The sequence below is a fragment of the Oncorhynchus masou genome, chromosome 12 (assembly GCF_036934945.1).
Source record: "Oncorhynchus masou masou isolate Uvic2021 chromosome 12, UVic_Omas_1.1, whole genome shotgun sequence".
Classification (NCBI taxonomy): Eukaryota; Metazoa; Chordata; class Actinopteri; order Salmoniformes; family Salmonidae; genus Oncorhynchus; species Oncorhynchus masou.
The window spans coordinates 21,390,625-21,408,547 of NC_088223.1; the positions used below are offsets into that span (position 1 = coordinate 21,390,625).

The 17,923-nt window shown below is 43.1% G+C and overlaps 2 protein-coding genes across 2 annotated transcripts; one reads left to right on the plus strand and one right to left on the minus strand.

Moving 5' to 3' along the window:
• Positions 1 to 1,526: 1,526 nt before the first annotated feature.
• LOC135549273 (testis-specific serine/threonine-protein kinase 5-like) lies at positions 1,527 to 12,244 on the plus strand. Its single transcript, XM_064979293.1, has 8 exons — positions 1,527 to 1,733; positions 1,981 to 2,088; positions 6,747 to 6,949; positions 8,052 to 8,107; positions 8,228 to 8,360; positions 8,744 to 8,859; positions 9,322 to 9,501; positions 11,871 to 12,244. Exons 1-8 carry the CDS (start codon positions 1,527 to 1,529, stop codon positions 12,242 to 12,244), a joined length of 1,377 nt encoding a protein of 458 aa, XP_064835365.1.
• A 108-nt stretch (positions 12,245 to 12,352) lies between these two features.
• LOC135549686 (protein HGH1 homolog) lies at positions 12,353 to 17,849 on the minus strand. Its single transcript, XM_064979890.1, has 7 exons — positions 17,813 to 17,849; positions 16,825 to 17,453; positions 16,411 to 16,511; positions 16,125 to 16,223; positions 14,475 to 14,566; positions 13,997 to 14,119; positions 12,353 to 12,782 (listed from the first exon to the last, which is right to left on the minus strand). Exons 2-7 carry the CDS (start codon positions 17,436 to 17,438, stop codon positions 12,597 to 12,599), a joined length of 1,215 nt encoding a protein of 404 aa, XP_064835962.1. The 5' UTR covers positions 17,439 to 17,453; positions 17,813 to 17,849; the 3' UTR covers positions 12,353 to 12,596.
• Between the last annotated feature and the right edge of the window lie 74 nt (positions 17,850 to 17,923).

Genomic DNA, 17,923 nt, shown 5'->3' on the forward strand with positions numbered 1-17,923 from the left:
GGGAAAAAAACATAACATTTTAGAATAACTGTAACGTAACAAAATGTAAATGGTCTGCAATCTTTCAGAATGCACTGTATAGGGAATACGGTGCCATTTGGGACAAACCCTACCTCCTACGCTCTTCCGGATGAGGTGTTCAGAGTCCTCTGGTAGTCAAGCAAAGCCCTAGTGGAAATATTAAATGTTTTTACCATGATAGGGGGCATATTTAGAGTACTTCAGAGAGAAAGCACAGCACTATATTATATACTATAGACCTTTTGAGGTAGATTCCATGAACCTGGAGAATGTGCTGATATTATTCAAACTAATCCTTCACATATCTCAGGTGGAATGTTTTTTTCCTTGTAGCTGGGGGCAAGCAAATACATACCGGCAAGATAAAATACCTTCGTAGATGTCCACAAGAGGGTGACATATAACAGATATATCATAGAAGAGTAAAATAGTATAGTGCCTTGACAAAGGTAGGTTGGATAAATACAATCTGAGAGATGAGTTTGTTGAGTGGAATCCTCACCTCAGTTTCTTTTCCATTTTACTTGCTAGGCCGTATGCAAATCAGTATTCATCTAAGCAATTACACAAAATAAAAGGCTAATGTATTATGGCCCCAGTATCACTTAAACCAGAACAACTCTCTCTCCTTGGCCCAAGTATGCAGTGTTGAAACTAAATTGGCCTGGATGGTGAGCCATGAGCTATTGATATATCACTTACACTTATGAAGTGTCTCTTCCTCAAGCTGGCCTCTCCAGCAGGAATAACTAAGTCAATTTAATAGACTCCTTAATTGTTTTCAGCCCTGTATTAATCTGGGCCAGGGCCATGGGCGATGTCCCAAATGGCAGCTTCTTTTGACCAGAGCCCTATGGTTCCTGGATAAAAGTAGTGCACTAAAAAGAGAATAGGGTGCCACTTGGGCCATAATGTTTTCCTGTTGTCATGCATTCCTAATGAGCTGGTCTCACAAGTCATCGCTCGCCCCTCTGGCCAGACTTGTCTAAGTTTTGATTAATAACATTTGAAATCATCCCTCTATTTAGCTCAACTTTGGCTGAGAGAATGAGATGATTCGTGGAAGGAAAATTTGTGGAGTTGTGAAGCACTGAATGCACTGTTATAGCCTGTCTAAATAACTACAGTACTGCAGCTAGAGCAAGGAGTTATGAGCTACAAAATATTATACTCCAGCATGTAAGAGTGGAACAATGGATTATTAGCAAAGGGTTCCATTCCAATCATGTAAAAGCAAAGAGAACCCCCTCAACATTCTATTTTAGATTTTTTTTTGTACTGTAGCACTCATGTTGCCATGGAGAAGGTTCCAAATACATTGTCCTCATTTCAGACAGTTCACACCTTTTGTGTGGGCATGGTTTTAGCTAAAAATGACCAAGATGAATATCAAATATCTGTCATGCATAAAATGATTTAATAGGGAGCATAATCTGAGATGCACAGGAAAAGAGATGCAGCCATTAGGAGAAGAAGTGGATTGAAGTTATATACTGCACTTTAGTATGAGTGCAACTGGCACGAGAGTAAAGGACTCTGGGAAGTCGCTTCATGAGAGGACCATAGAGTGTCGAGAGAATGGCTACCTTCTCTCTGGCAAGAAGATTGGGACAGGTGCTTTCTCCAAGGTCTACCTGGGGTACGCTACCCCAAATAAGATCAGTAAGAACTACAAGCTGGCCAATGACCTGAGGAGCAAGAACCACAATATGGTAAAGTACTGTTTCTCTGACACATTTTTACCATGGTAAATCATTTTAAAAGACATTCTCAACTTCATTTAATGTGCATAAATAACACTAGCACTTTTTAAAATATCCAGACCTTTATATTTGCTGGACATGTTTTATAACAATAGTATCTAACTAAGACTAGCACTGCAGTGACACTTTTAAAAACAACCTTGCTGTAATTTTTGTGAACTGTGTGGATGAGGATGTTCAACCATAAATTGTTCAGGTGGCTATCAAAATCATCTCTATCAACGAGGCTCCCCTAGAATACTCCAAGAAATTCCTACACAGAGAGATATATGCTCTGAACGCCACGTACAGACACCCAGGGGTGGTGAGTGTTGTTAAGGTATCAAACACCTAAAACTTCAGATTGATATACAGTACCAGTCAAAAGTATGGACACACCTACTCATTCAAGGGTTTTTCTTTATTTTTACTATTTTCTACGTTGTACAATAATAGTGAAGACATCAAACCTATGAAATAACACGTACAGTGGGGAGAACAAGTATTTGATACACTGCCGATTTTGCAGGTTTTCCTACGTACAAAGCATGTAGAGGTCTGTAATTTTTATCATAGGTACACTTCAACTGTGAGAGACGGAATCTAAAACAAAAATCCAGAAAATCACATTGTATGATTTTTAAGTAATTCATTTGCATTGTATTACATGACATAAGTATTTGATCACCAACCAACCAGTAAGAATTCCAGCTCTCACAGACCTGTTACTTTTTCTTTAAGAAGCCCTCCTGTTCACCACTCATTACCTGTATTAACTGCACCTGTTTGAACTCGTTACCTGTATAAAAGACACCTGTCCACACACTCAACCCTCTCCACAATGGCCAAGACCAGAGAGCTGTGTAAGGACATCAGGGATAAAATTGTAGACCTGCACTAGGCTGGGATGGGCTACAGGACAATAGGCAAGCAGCTTGGTGAGAAGGCAACGACTGTTGGTGCAATTATTAGAAAATGGAAGAAGTTCAAGATGGCGGTCAATCCCCCTCGGTCTGGGGCTCCATGCAAGATCTCACCTCGTGGGGCATCAATGATCATGAGGAAGGTGAGGGATCAGCCCAGAACTACACGGCAGGACTTTGTCAATGACCTGAAGAGAGCTGGGACCACAGTCTCAAAGAAAACCATTAGTAACACACAGCGCACGCAAGGTCCCCCTGCTCAAGCCAGCACATGTCCAGGCCCATCTGAAGTTTGCCAATGACCATCTGGATGATCCAGAGGAGGAACGGGAGGAGGTCATGTGGTCTGCTGAGACAAAAATAGAGCTTTTTGGTCTAAACTCCACTCGCTGTGTTTGGAGGAAGAAGGAGGAGGAGTACAACCCCGAGAACAACATCCCAACGGTGAAGCATGGAGGTGGAAACATCATTCTTTGGGGATGCTTTTCTGCAAAGGGGACAGGACGACTGCACCGTATTGAGGGGAGGGTGGATGGGGCCATCTATCGCGAGATCTTGGCCAACAACCTCCTTCCCTCAGTAAGAGCATTGAAGATGGGTCGTGGCTGGGTCTTCCAGCATGACAACGAGCCAAAACACACAGCCAGGGCAACTAAGGAGTGGCTCCGTAAGAAGCATCTCAAGGTCCTGGAGTGGCCTAGCCAGTCTCCAAACCTGAACCCAATAGAAAATCTTTGGAGGGAGCTGAAAGTCCGTATTGCCCAGCGACAGCCCCGAAACCTGAAAGATCCGGAGAAGGTCTGTATGGAGGAGTGGGCCAAAATCCCTGCTACAGTGTGTGCAAACCTGGTCAAGAACTACAGGAAACGTATGATCTTTGTAATTGCAAACAAAGGTTTCTGTACCAAATATTAAGTTCTGCTTTTCTGATGTATCAAATACTTATGTCATGCAATAAAATGCAAATTAATTACTTAAAAATCATACAATGTGATTTTCTGGATTTTTGTTTTAGATTCCTTCTATCACAGTTGAAGTGTACCTATGATAAAAAATTACAGACCTCTACATGCTTTGTAAGTAGGAAAATCAGCAGTGTATCAAATACCTGTTCTCCCCACTGTATGGAATAATGTAGTAACCAAAAAAGTGTTAAACAAATCTACATATGAGATTCTTCAAAGTAGCTAACCTTTGCCTTGATGACAGATTTGCACACTCTTGGCATTCTCTCAACCAGCTTCATGAGGTAGTCACCTGTAATGCATTTCAATCAACAGGTGGGCCTTGTTAAAAGTTCATTTGTAGAATTTCTTTCCTTCTTAATGCGTTTGAGCCAATCAGTTGTGACACGGTAGGGGTGGTATACAGAAGATAGCCCTATTTGGCAAAATACCAAATCCATATTATGGCAAGAACAGCTCAAATAAGCAAAGAGACATGACAGTCCATCATTACATTAAGACATGAAGGTCAATCAATGCGGAAAGTTTGAATTTGAACATTACTTTAAGTGCAGTTGCAAAAAACAAGTGCTGTGATGAAACTGGCTCTTATGAGGACCACCACAGGAAAGGAAGACCCAGAGTTACCTCTGCTGCAGAGGATAAGTTCATTAGAGTTGCCAGCCTCAGAAATTGCAGCCCAAATAAATGCTTCACAGAGTTCAAGTAGCAAACAAATCTCAACATCAATTGTTCGGAGGAGACTGTGTGAATCTGGCCTTCGTGGTCGAATTGCTGCAAAGAAACCACTACTCAAGGACACCAATATGAAGAAGAGACTTGCTGGGGCCAAGAAACACGAGCAATGGACATTAGACCGCTGGAAATCTGTCCTTTGGTCTGATGAATCCAAATGTGAAATTTTTGGTTCCAACTGCTGTCTTTGTAAAACACAGAGTAGGTGAACAGATGATCTCAAATCAAATCAAAATCAAATCAAATTCATTTACATAGCCCTTCGTACATCAGCTGATATCTCAAAGTGCTGTAGAGAAACCCAGCCTAAAACCCCAAACAGCAAGCAATGCAGGTGTAGAAGCACGGTGGTTAGGAAAAACTCCCTAGAAAGGCCAAAACCTAGGAAGAAACCTAGAGGAACCAGGCTATGTTGGGTGGCCAGTCCTCTTCTGGCTGTGCCGGGTAGAGATTATAACAGAACATGGCCAAGATGTTCAAATGTTTATAAATGACCAGCATGGTTGAATAATAATAAGGCAGAACAGTTGAAACTGGAGCAGCAGCACGGCCAGGTGGACTGGGGACAGCAAGGAGTCATCATGTCAGGTAGTCCTGGGGCATGGTCCTAGGGCTCAGGTCCTCCGAGAGAGAGAAAGAAAGAGAATTAGAGAGAGCATATGTGGGGTGGCCAGTCCTCTTCCGGCTGTGCCGGGTGGAGATTATAACAGAACATGGCCAAGATGTTCAAATGTTCATAAATGACCAGCATGGTCGAATAATAATAAGGCAGAACAGTTGAAACTGGAGCAGCAGCACGGCCAGGTGGACTGGGGACAGCAAGGAGTCATCATGTCAGGTAGTCCTAGGGCTCAGGTCCTCCGAGAGAGAGAAGGAGAGAATTAGAGAATGCACACTTAGATTCACACAAGACACCAAATTGGACAGGAGAAGTACTCCAGATATAACAAACTGACCCCAGCCCCCCGACACATAAACTACTGCAGCATAAATACTGGAGGCTGAGCCAGGAGGGGTCAGGAGACACTGGGGCCCCATCCAAGGACACCCCCGGACAGGGCCAAACAGGAAGGATATAACCCCACCCACTTTGCCAAAGCACAGCCCCCACACCACTAGAGGGATATCTTCAACCACCAACTTACCATCCTGAGACAAAGCTGAGTATAGCCCGCTTGTGTGGTTCCCACCGTGAAGCATGGAGGAGGTGTGATGGTGCTTTACTGGTGACACTGTCTTTGATTTATTTAGAATTCAAGGCACACTTAACCAGCATGGCTACCACAGCATTCTGCAGCGATACACCATCCCATCTGGTTTGTGCTTAGTGGGACTATCATTTGTTTTTCAACAGGAAAATGGCCCAACACATCTCCAGGCTGTGTAAGGGCTATTTGACCAAGATGGAGAGTGATGGAGTGCTGCATCAGATGACCTGGCCTCCACAATCACCTGACCTCAACCCAATTGAGATGGTTTGGGATGAGTTGGACCGCTCATTTGGGATGAGTGAAGGAAAAGCAGCAAATGTGGGAACTCCTTCAAGACTGTTGGAAAAGCATTCCAGGTGAAGCTGGTTGAGAGAATGCCACGAGTGTGCAAAGCTGTCATCAAGGCAAAGGGTGGCTACTTTGAAGAATCTCAAATATAAAATATATTTTGATTGGTTTAGCACTTATTCGGTTACTACATGATTCCATGTGTGTTATTTCATAGTTTTTATGTCTTCACTATTATTCTACAATGTAGAAAATAGTACAATTAAAGAAAAACCCTTGAATGAGTAGGTGTGTCCAAACTTTTGACTGGTACTGTACACTACCATTCAAAAGTTTGGGGTCACTTAGAAAAGCTCATTTTTTGTCCATTAAAATAAGATAAAATTGATCAGACATACAGTGTAGACATTGTTAATGTCGTAAATGACTATTGTAGCTGGAAACTGAAATTTTTTAATGGAATATTTACATAGGCGTGCAGAGGCCCATTATCAGCAACCATCAATCCTGTGTTCAAATGGCACGTTGTGTTAGCTAATCCAAATGTATAATTTTAAAAGGCTAATTGATCATTATAAAACCCTTTTGCAATTGTGTTAGCACAGCTGTAAACTGTCCTGATTAAAGAAGCAATAAAACTGTCCTTTAGACTAGTTGGGTATCTCCATTCAACATGCCTTTTAGTCCAGGAATAGGCCTAATCTGGCTCCGGGAAACTGGCCCTTAGACACCTAAATGGTTTTGCAAGAAAGTTTTGATGTGATGTCAAGCATGCACCTGCATCCAGAGTGTGTACCATAGAAGTAGAATCATTAGGTAAATAGATTATATTTATGTGGTGGGTACTCTACTTTTGAACAGGTCCAGCTGTATGACATGTTCCGCTCACTGAAGCGGTTCTATCTGATTCTGGAGCTGGCTCTGAGCGGAGACCTTTTAGAACACATCAACGCCGTGTCCCATAGCAAGGGCAGCCCGGGCCTCAGTGAAGAGGAGGCTCGCAGGCTCTTCAAACAGATAGTCAACGCTGTCATGCACTGTCACAACAACCACATAGTACACAGGTAACACCTCACTGTCTGTCACAACAACCACATAGTACACAGGTAACACCTCACTGTCTGTCACAACAACCACATAGTACACAGGTAACACCTCACTGTTTGTCACAACAACCACATAGTACACAGGTAAATCAAATCAAATTTATTTATATAGCCCTTCGTACATCAGCTGATAAAGTACTGTACAGAAACCCAACCTAAAACCCCAAACAGCAAGCAATGCAGGTGTAGAAGCACGGTGGCTAGGAAAAACTCCCTAGAAAGGCCAAAACCTAGGAAGAAACCTAGAGAGGAACCAGGCTATGTGGGGTGGCCAGTCCTCTTCTGGCTGTGCCGGGTGGAGATTATAACAGAACATGGCCAAGATGTTCAAATGTTCACCTCACTGTCACAGCAACTACATCGTACACAGGTAACACCGCACTGTCTGTCACAACAACCACATTGTACACAGGTAACACCTCACTGTCTGCCATAACAACCACATAGTACACAGGTAACACCTCACTGTCACAACAACCACATAGTACACAGGTAACACAACTTTTGTTCCTCCAACCATCTAATTCTATATATGCAACAATCACAGGTAATGTTGAGTAAAACCACAACAACCACATATTGTTGTAGCAGCTGTGGTATTACTGTAAACTACGATATGTGATTGTTGTAGCAGTCATGCACTCACATATCATAGTTTACAGTAATACCACAGCTGCTACAACAATCACAACGTAGAGTACAGTTATACCACAGCAACCACATAGTGCATGACTGCTACAACAATCACATATCGTAGTTTACAGTAATACCACAGCAACCACTTAGTGCATGACTGCTACAATCACATATCGTAGTTTACAGTAATACCACAGCAACTTGCAGTGCATGACTGCTACAACAATCACACATCGTAGGTTACAGTAATACCACAGCAACCACAGTGCATGACTGCTACAACAATCACAACGTAGTTTATTTTAATACCACAGCAACCAAACACAGGTCATCAAGCACTGTTGCTGCCTGACACACCCACAATAGTCACAGGTAATGTCAATATGTCTTGCATTCACCATGACGGTGTCCTTTTCCTTTTCAGAGACCTAAAATGTGAAAACATACTGTTGGACGAGCAAGGATTTGTGAAATTAACTGGTAAAATAACCATGCACTCCAATAACCACCTCACCAGACAGGTTTTAAATCCAGCCTATGGTAAAACCATGTGCATCACTGACTCTGTGTGTGTGTGTGTGCTTGTGCTGTGCCTGGCAGACTTTGGCTTTGCCAACCACTACACAGACAGGAGTGCTCTGATGAACACCTTCTGTGGTTCCGTGGCCTACACTGCCCCAGAGATCCTACTGTCTCGCAAATACAACGGAGAACAAGCTGACCTGTGGAGCCTGTGAGTCATCAGACACACATTCTGTCCAAAATGGCACCCTTTTCCCTATTTAGTGCTCTGCTTTTGACCATGGGCCCTGGTATAAAGTAGTGCACTATATGGATTAGGGAGTCATTTGGGACACAGCCTCGACACAAGTCTCACACTTAGTTAAATAGCTATACGAGTTTCATTCCACTTCTACATAACAACTTTTCTCATTGGTCCCAGTGCACCTACATACTAGTTGCTTACTGTATATACTGACAGTCATGTTATCAAAAAAAAAATCACATGGTCAAGGGGGCATCACATATTCCAAGTGTGATAGTTTTGAACACAACTGTTTTCTGTCTTCTGCTTACTGGAAGTTTGTTGGCCATGTATCTCCTCTCAATCTCCAGAGGGGTGATTCTGTATGCCATGGTCACAGGGAAGCTGCCCTACCATGAGAAGCACCCACGCAAACTGGTCCAACTCATCAGGAAAGAGCTGCCGTTCCACCACCCAGTTTCTTCAGGTATTCTGCCAGCAATGAACAGGGGCCATAGTCATAAATCATCTCAGAGTAGGAGTGCTGATCTAGGATCAGGTCCCCAGTGTCTATGCAATCGTATTATTTAAAGATTTAGGAAACACGACTGATCCGAGAACAGCACTCCCACTTTGTGATGCTTTGTGGATACGGGCCTTGGTCTGAGAAATGTGTTTAAAAATATATATAACACTGTTTGCTTTGGAAAGAAAGAGTACCCAAATGCATTCCAGCCCAGCTTCAAAAAAACAAATGCCCTCATTAATTTCTGAAATTTGCATCTGTATGATTATTATAGAATGATAGTAAAGCAAAGTGGATTTTTTGGGGGGAGGGTGTGTGCCTGTCTTTACTTGTTGACATGTGTTTTAATTTAAAGTCAATAAAAATACTTTTGCCATAAAAAGCTCCAGTCCTAATGTTCCCTGGCTGTCTGTGCCCCTCCAGGCTGCCAGGACCTGATTAAGAAGCTGTTAGAGTGGCAGCCCACCGCCCGCCTGCCTCTGGACCAGGTCAACACACACCAGTGGATGATGCCATCCATGACCGGCCCGCTCTACAAGCTGCGTGCCACCAGGAGCGACATCACCCACAAGAACAAAGCCTTGGACAAGAAGCTTAAAGACGGTGAGATGTTTCCTCTGTCACTCCATAAATGGTGCCCTATTTTCTATCTACAGTGGCAAGAAAAAGTATGTAAACCCTTTGGAATTACCTGGACTTCTGCATAAATTGGTCATAACATTTGATCTGATCTTCATCTAAGTCACAACAATAGAGTCTGCTTAAACTAATAACACAAACAATTATACGTTTTCATGTCTTTATTGAACACTGTGTAAACATTCACAGTGCAGGGTGGAAAAAGTATGTGAACCCTTGGTTTTAATAACTGGTTGACCCTCCTTTGGCAGCAATGACCTCAACCAAGCCTTTTCTGTAGGTGCGGATCAGACAACGGTCAGGAGGAATTTTGGACCATTCCTCTTTATAAAACTGTTTGTTCAGCAATATTCTTGTAATGTCTGGTGTGAACCGCTCTCTTGAGGTTATGCCACAGCATCTCAATCAGGTTGAAGTCAGGACTCTGACTGGGCCAATCCAGAAGGAGTATTTTCTTTTGTTGAAGCCATTCTGTTGTTGATTTACTTGTGTTTTCGGCCGTTGTCCTGTTGCATCAACCAACTTCTGTTGAGTTTAATTTGGAGGACAATGATTCCAGATAGCAATAACCATATTTATTTGACGAGATCCATGATTTTGTTTTCCTGTGTTCCCCATACTCCCTTTTCTTACCTAACAGATATATTCTGGAGTCTTACATTCTCCTGCAAAATGCCTTGACAAACTTGGGAATTCATTTTTCCATTGATAGCAAGCTGTCCAGGCCCTGAGGCAGCAAAGCAGCTCCAAACCATGATGCTCCCTCCACCATACTTTACAGTGGGGATGAGGTTTTGATGTTGGTGTGCTGTGCCTTTTTTTCTCCAAGCAGTGTTGTGTTCCTTCCAAACAACTGAACTTTAGTTTCATCTGTCCAGAGAATATTTTGCCAGTTGCGCTGTGGAACATCCAGATGCTCTTTTGCAAACTTCAGACGTGCAGCAATGTTTTTTTGGGATAGCAGTGGCTTCTTCCGTGGTGTCCTCCCATGAACACCATTCTTGTTTAGTGTTGTCAACAGAGATGTTAGCATGTCCCAGAGATTTCTAAGTCTTTAGCTGACACTAAGATTCTTAACCTTATTAATCATTCTGTGATCTTGCAGTCATCTTTGCAGGACGGCCACTCCTAGGGAGAGTAGCAACAGTGCTGAACTTTCTCCATTTATAGACAATTTGTCTTACCTTGGACTGATGAACATCCAAGGCTTTTAGAGATACTTTTGTAACCCCTTTTAGTTTTATGCAAGTCAACAATTCTTACTCTTTTTTCAAGGCATGGTTCACATCAGGCAATGCTTCTTGTGAATAGCAAACTCAAATTTTGTGAGTGTTTTTTATAGGGCAAGGCAGCTCTAACCAACATCTCCAATCTCATCTCAATGATTGTATTCCCGGTTAGCTGACTCGTGACTCCAATTAGCTTTTCGAGAAGTCATTCGCCTCGGGGTTCACATACTTTATCCAAAAATATAACCATGTGTGTTATTAGTTTAAGCAGACTATGTGCCCGTTGTTGTGACTTAGATGAAGATCAGATCTAATTTTATGACCAGTTTATGCAGAAATCCAAAGGGTTCACATACCTTTCTTGCCATTGTAGTGCACTACTTCCCTATAGTCTGGTTCTTTCAAACAAGTTAACACCATAATTATTTTAGATGGCATGATATTTTTGTAAATGACTATTATACATCATGTAAGTTATATCTAGCAGTATGTGAAATACTACTACTATGGTTCTTTGTCTATATAAACCAGCTTCAGCAGGTAGCCTAGTGGTTAAGAACATGGGCCAGTAACCTAAAGGTTGCTGGATTGAATCCCCGAGCCGACTAGGTGAAAAATCTGCCGCTGTGCCCTTGAGCAAGGCACTCAACCCTAATTGCTCCTGTAAGTCATTCTGGATAAGTCTTCTAAATAAGGGCTTCGCAAATTCAGTCCTGGGGCCCGCCTTAGGTGCATGTTTGGTCAAATAAGCAACTCATCATCATCCAGCTTTGATTATTTGAATCAGCTGTGTAGTGCTAGAGTAAAAACCAAAACGTGCACCCAGGGGGCCCCCGGACAGACTTTTGGGAACCCTTTTCCACAAGACTAAAATGTTATAAAAGTCAGTCTACCTGGCATGTTGAATTACAGAGCTGACTGGATGTGTTATAAAGTCAGTCTACCTGGCATGTTGAATTACAGAGCTGACTGGATGTGTTATAAAGTCAGTCTACCTGGCATGTTGAATTACAGAGCTGACTGGATGTGTTATAAAGTCAGTCTACCTGGCATGTTGAATTACAGATCCGACTGGATGTGTAACAGGCCGCTCCTGCCACTCAGGCCCTGGCACCCTCACCCGTTCATCCTTCAGACACACCAGCCTGCCTGAGAAGCCCCAGCGAACTGTAGTGGCCCCCCACTACCTCACCGGGGACAGCAGCGCCGGCTGCCATCGCCGTGAACTGCCACAGGAGAAGAGAGAGGAGCCGCCCTGCCCCAAGCCCCCCTTGGTGTCCCCCTGTCGGCTCCTGATGAGACCCACCCAATGCCAGAGCACCAACACCAACCGTCTCTTCATGACCCGGCCCCGGCCGCCCTTCGCCCCAAAGCCCTTCCACAACCTCCCCAACTTCAGGAAGCCTGGCTCGGCCAACAGGCAGCTGCATAGCCCCTCAGGCAAGCTGACAGCAGCCGCACCCCCAACCACCTTCTGAGGTGTTCTACTCCTCGGTACTAGCCTAGGGGGCTGCTAACCATGGACTTCTTCCATGTGCTCAATCAAGTGTGACGGAAACATTTTGGGATTCGTACAGAAAACAAAATCAAGGACATACTCCTTTCATTAAAAATAAAATTACATTATTTTCATCGATTTAAGACTTTGTGGTGCGAAATTACATGGTGTGAAAATACAATTGGTTTCAGATTGCACACAGTCCTTCCGAGTCCTGATTTCATGCCGTTTGTTATCATGATGTCAATAATTTTCTGTTAAATTTGAGTTAGCAGTTGGTTCCATTGTTCATAAGATGGTTGACCAGTTTAAATGTAGAAAAGACCACCTTGTTACATCATCCTCACTATGCCAGCACACTGCTGGGACTTGTCTGGATTTAACAGATCTTCCTGGTCCTTCTCCAACTGCTCCTGCTCCTTGGCATCCATGTCTTTGAGCTTCACCTCCACGTCCTCAGGAATCTCCACCTCCAACAGGTTCTCCATGTCTGGCTCTGGCTCGTCCCCGATCAGCACCTGGCAGAGACACATGTGCATACACACGTGGATAAAAACACACATTAAAAAAATGTCTTGACCCCAACTCTCAGTCGAATGCTGCCTTGGCTTTAAGATCTTCCTTTGGTTACTTTAGGTGAAAAACAGTAGAAACCAAAATATTCCAATGACATCCTCAACATTACCGCAGACTGTAATTGACAACAAATTAGCCCAAGAAATGTCAGAACGGCATCGGGACAAGCTCCAAACAATTGAAGAAAAACTTAGTGGAAATAAAGTTTTTTTTTTTAAAGTAATATGATAAAACGTTACAGCCTTGTTATCCACAAGATTCAGCATAAAAAGCCCATTAGTCTTGGATAAATATCACGCTCGGATTTCAACGTTTTATGACAGTGATTAAAACTGGCTGGGTAGCTGAAGACTGAACTTGTGCCTCTGGACCACAGTTCAAAAGGGATCTCCGAGCTGTTATGGAGTGTATCAGGGTTTTATTTTTATGCGAGACCGAGTGACATCTTTTCCACTCGGTCGTTCCCCACTACAAGACTGCCACCGCAGTGCAGAGCAGGCACTAGGCAGGAACGGAACAGTGGAAGCTTTTTCCAGCCAATCAGAACATCCTGCTTGCATCCCAAATGGCATCCTATTCCCTATATAGTGTGCTACCTTTGGCCAGGGCCTATAGGACCCCATATAATGTAGGAAACAGGGTGCCATTTGGAACGTGGACTCTGTTTTCTTAAACCTGCCGATGCTGTAAATTTCAGCACTCAGAGTACTGAGATGTCATGAGATTCATTGGCGCCATAGACTGGGTTGTCTTACCAAGCACAATAAGAAGTCATGAAAAGAAAATTGTTGTTCTTCCTGAATGTAACAGTTACCAAGGTGCAATGGAGGGTAAACGCAGTTCACACACTTATTTCTCTTTCAACATTTTACCCACCTTTTGTTGAAAAATGCATTGAAAGTATAGTAAGCGTTACCTTTTTCACTGCGTCCGGATGATCATAGTAATACCCACCTTTTTCTTCTACCACTACATAACTGCCAAGGTGCCATGACGACAGCTGGGACACCCCAGCTCTGGACTGGGTTGTGAATAACACATCATCAGCAGCTCACCATGAGGTTGCTCTGTATTGATTTACTATGGTAAACCATAGGTACGTTTTTGTACCTTAGTACAAACATAAAAATGTATGGAAGTTATATTCATAGTTTACCTGTATGAGCTTCTCACAAGCAGCGGCCACGTGAGGCTCCTTTTCCCAGTTGTGGAACTCCCTCATGATGGCATAGACATTCTTGGCCTTCAGAATCTGCCTACCTACTTTGGTAGCTGTCAACTGGGTGCAAAAGAGACACACGTAAAGATATGAGTATTTCCAGCAAGCAAACTGTTGTTTTTTTTGCTGTTAAACCCGTTTGGATTATACAGAAAAACAAAGCTTTACTGGTTCAGTGACACAGATGGTGAAGTGTTGGTGGAAGCATGGCATTGACTCGGGGGAGGCAGCGTAGCCTAGTGGTTAGAGTGTTGGACTAGTAACCGAAAGGTCCCCGAGCTGACAAGGTACAAAATCTGTACTTCTGCCCCTGAACAAGGCAGTTAACCCACTGTTCCTAGGCAGTCATTGAAAATAAGAATTTGTTCTTAACTGATTTGCCTAGTTAAAAAAATAAACTCCAGGTGACACCAACCAGTATCATGGTCTCAATGAGCATCTTGCGAATGTCGGGATCCTCCTCTCTTTCCTTGTCCTCTGGTAAGTACTGGAGGTCGACGGGTAACCCTTCATTGAATAAGAACAAAGTACCATCAGTACTAGGCTATATTTTCAATGCAGATATCTTGAAGTGCAGTAGCAATATACAGTGTCTTCGGAAAGTATTCAGACCCCATTACTTTTTCCACATTTTGTTACATTACAGCCTTACTGTAAATTTGATCAAATAAAAATCCTCAATCTACACACAATAACCCATAATGTCAAAGCGAAAACAAGTTTAGATATACCTTATTTACATAAGTATTCAGACCCTTTGTCATGAGACTCAACATTGAGCTCAAGTGCTTCCTGTTTCCTTTGATCCTCCTTGAGATGTTTATACAACTTGGAGTCCACCTGTGGTAAATTAAATTTATTGGACATGATTTGGAAAGTAGCACACCTGTTTATATAATGTCCCACAGTTGACACTGAATGTCAGAGCAAAAACCAAGCCATGAGGTCGAAGGAATTGTCCGTAGAGCTCAGAGACAGGATTGTGTCAAGGCACAGATCTGGGGAAGGGTACAAAAAAATTGTCTACAGCATTGAAGGTCCCCAAGAACGCAGTTTCTGAATGTCCTTTAGTGGCCCAGGAAGAGCCCGGACTTGAACCCGATCAAACATCTCTGGAGACCTAAAAATAGCTGTGCAGTGACACTCCCCATCCAACCTGACAGAGCTTGAGAGGATGTGCAGAGAAGAAATGGGAGAAACATCCCAAATACAGGTGTGCCAAGCTTGTAGTGTCATACCAAAGACTCAATGCTGTAATCGCTGCCAAAGGTGCTTCAACAAAGTACTGAGTAAAGTGTCTGAATACTTATAACTGTGATATTTTAGTTTATTTGTAACACATTTGCTGTCATTATGGGGTATTGTGTGTAGATTTATGAGGGATAAAAACAATTCAATCAACTTTAGAATAAGGCTGTAACGTAACAAAATGTTGAAAAGTCAAGTGGTCTGAATACTTTCAGAAGACACTATATCTAGGTTTAGCTAGCTAATAAATACCACATACACACAGTATGTATTATGTTGTTTACACTACTGAGTGTGGGCCTTGTGACGCCCACCATCTCTCTGGGAGCTTGGCTCTTCTCCGGCATCTCAGGCTGCTTAGGCTACTATAAAGACTGGTTAACATTAGTATGTTCCACAAGAGTGAAACATATAAAATAATTAGAAATCTGTTCTTGTGTTCACCGCCTTTGAACCGACGCGGAGTACAGCACAACTTCCTTAGAAGGATCTAAAATAGTTTCCATTTGGGGCCTCTCTAATCGGACTTTAGCCTGATGCGAATTGTGTCTACTCATAATGCAAAATAAAATCGGGTGGTGCCCTGAAATTCCACCTGTCATCTGTACAGAACAAACACACTGCCCCCTATGGACGAGAGGGCCACGGCAGCAGACATGGTCATGTCCCAGACACAAAGTCCTTTTGAATTTTTAAAAATCATTTTGTATTTTGTTTTTCCAGAGACAACAGGGATATGGGAGATAGAGTAGGGGCCGGTAGATGCCTGGATTTGTAGGGGGGGGGGGATGTCACTCAGACAGGAACAATGATTTACCTTCATTCTCCTCGTCAGACAGTTCCTCAGGCCCAGCGAGAGGCAGCAACAGGTAAGGCAGAATGTCCACCGCTTCACTCAGCAACCACTCATGATGAGCTGGGAAGAAAGAAAAAGAGTTAGGAGTATGCAATTGAGATCTTCCCATTGATTACAAGGTAAAAGCTCTACATATCTAGAGCATTTATCGAAAATTTATCCTACTCAATTCAACACAAAACAGGCATGAACTATGAAGGTTAAAACTGACTGTCGTACACCTATTAAGATTCTGTGTCTTCCCTACCATGATCAAAGCAACAATTTCTCAGAGTGCCAATGACTCCCCCTCGTCTGATCGTTGAGGCCTGGTATTGGGTGTAGGGAAGAAGTCTCTGAACTACACACCTGTGGAACATTTTAAAACACACACAGAGAGTGAGTGGTCTTCCATATGCAACATGCTGGATGATCAGCAAAAGAAAGGAAGCACTTTTTAATGGGGCAGAAAAGAAAGCACCAGGCCCATATGCATTAAGCGTCTCAGAAAAGGAGTGTCGCTGATCTACAATCAGTTTCTCTTCTAAATCATTATAGACACTGAATACAGGACTGGTTTTACAGCTCTCCAGGCCTGTATAGCATTGGTGTTACTGAATTATGAGAGAAGTCAAAGACAGTCTAGCCCTGTATCTCATGAGCTAACCACCCAGCCACTGACCTCTCCTTATCCAGGATAAAGTGTCTGGTCTCGGGCAGCTGTGTGAGGTTGGAGAGGAGGGGGCCCAGGTAATGGAGCGATGCCTGCTTGTTGTAGCCCTCAGTGCAGAAGATGTCCACTATCTGTGCCAAACCTATCTCCTGCTTCTGCATAGCCTTAAACACCTCTTTACACGTCTTCACGTGCCGCGACAGGTTAGTGAGGATCGTACAGATACGGTCCGCAAACATAAATTCTGGGTCCAGGAGGTTTTTATACAACATAGGGAGGAAGTCCAAGTCTTTGATCAGTGGTTGGTGCATGGTCTCATCAGCCGAGAGGTTGATGAGAGAGTGGTAACAGTCTTTGACGATAGCGATGGAGGGGTCGGTAGTGAGGGTCACCAAGGATTTAAGGAAGTCAGGTTTTGTCTGTAGGTAGCGACAGCCGTCCCTGTTGCCAGAGAGGCCCAGGATGTACTCAGTAGCCTGGCCCTTGACGTCTGGCCTGGTGTCCAGTGTGAGGAAGGACAGCAGCTCGTTGGCCTCTACCTCACTCAGCATGTTGGTGGTCAGTAGAAATATTGTAATCCAAATCTTAAGAAATCCCAAAGTTGACACAGGGTTACAGTTCATCACCTGTAAAGATATCTACAGAGAGAGAGAGGAAAACGAGAAGCAATAATAGCTAACGTTAGCAAGACAATGTACCTAGCTAGAACACAAGACAGTTGCGAGGTGCATCCAAAACAAGAACCCCAGCAAGCTGACACAACATAGTCCGTAAAATAAATAGTGTTAAAACTCATGCTGTCATGGCATGATCATCACTTTGAGTCATTTCGATCGTTGTAGCTAGTTAGTCGGTCGAAATTGGGATAACGTAAACTAGGTTCTAACTCATCCACAACCACACGACTTTCTTGAATGTTAAAAATATATAAAACAAAGTAGCAAAAAAAACGATCGTGTGGTTCTGTAAAGTTGATAAAATGTTGAAGCACACTCACATCATCCTCATGCGCCTTTCCATGCTGATAAATACGTACTTCCGTATTTTTAAATTACATTTTACATCTCTAATAGGATTACGGATAACCAACATATACCCGCCCTCAAAA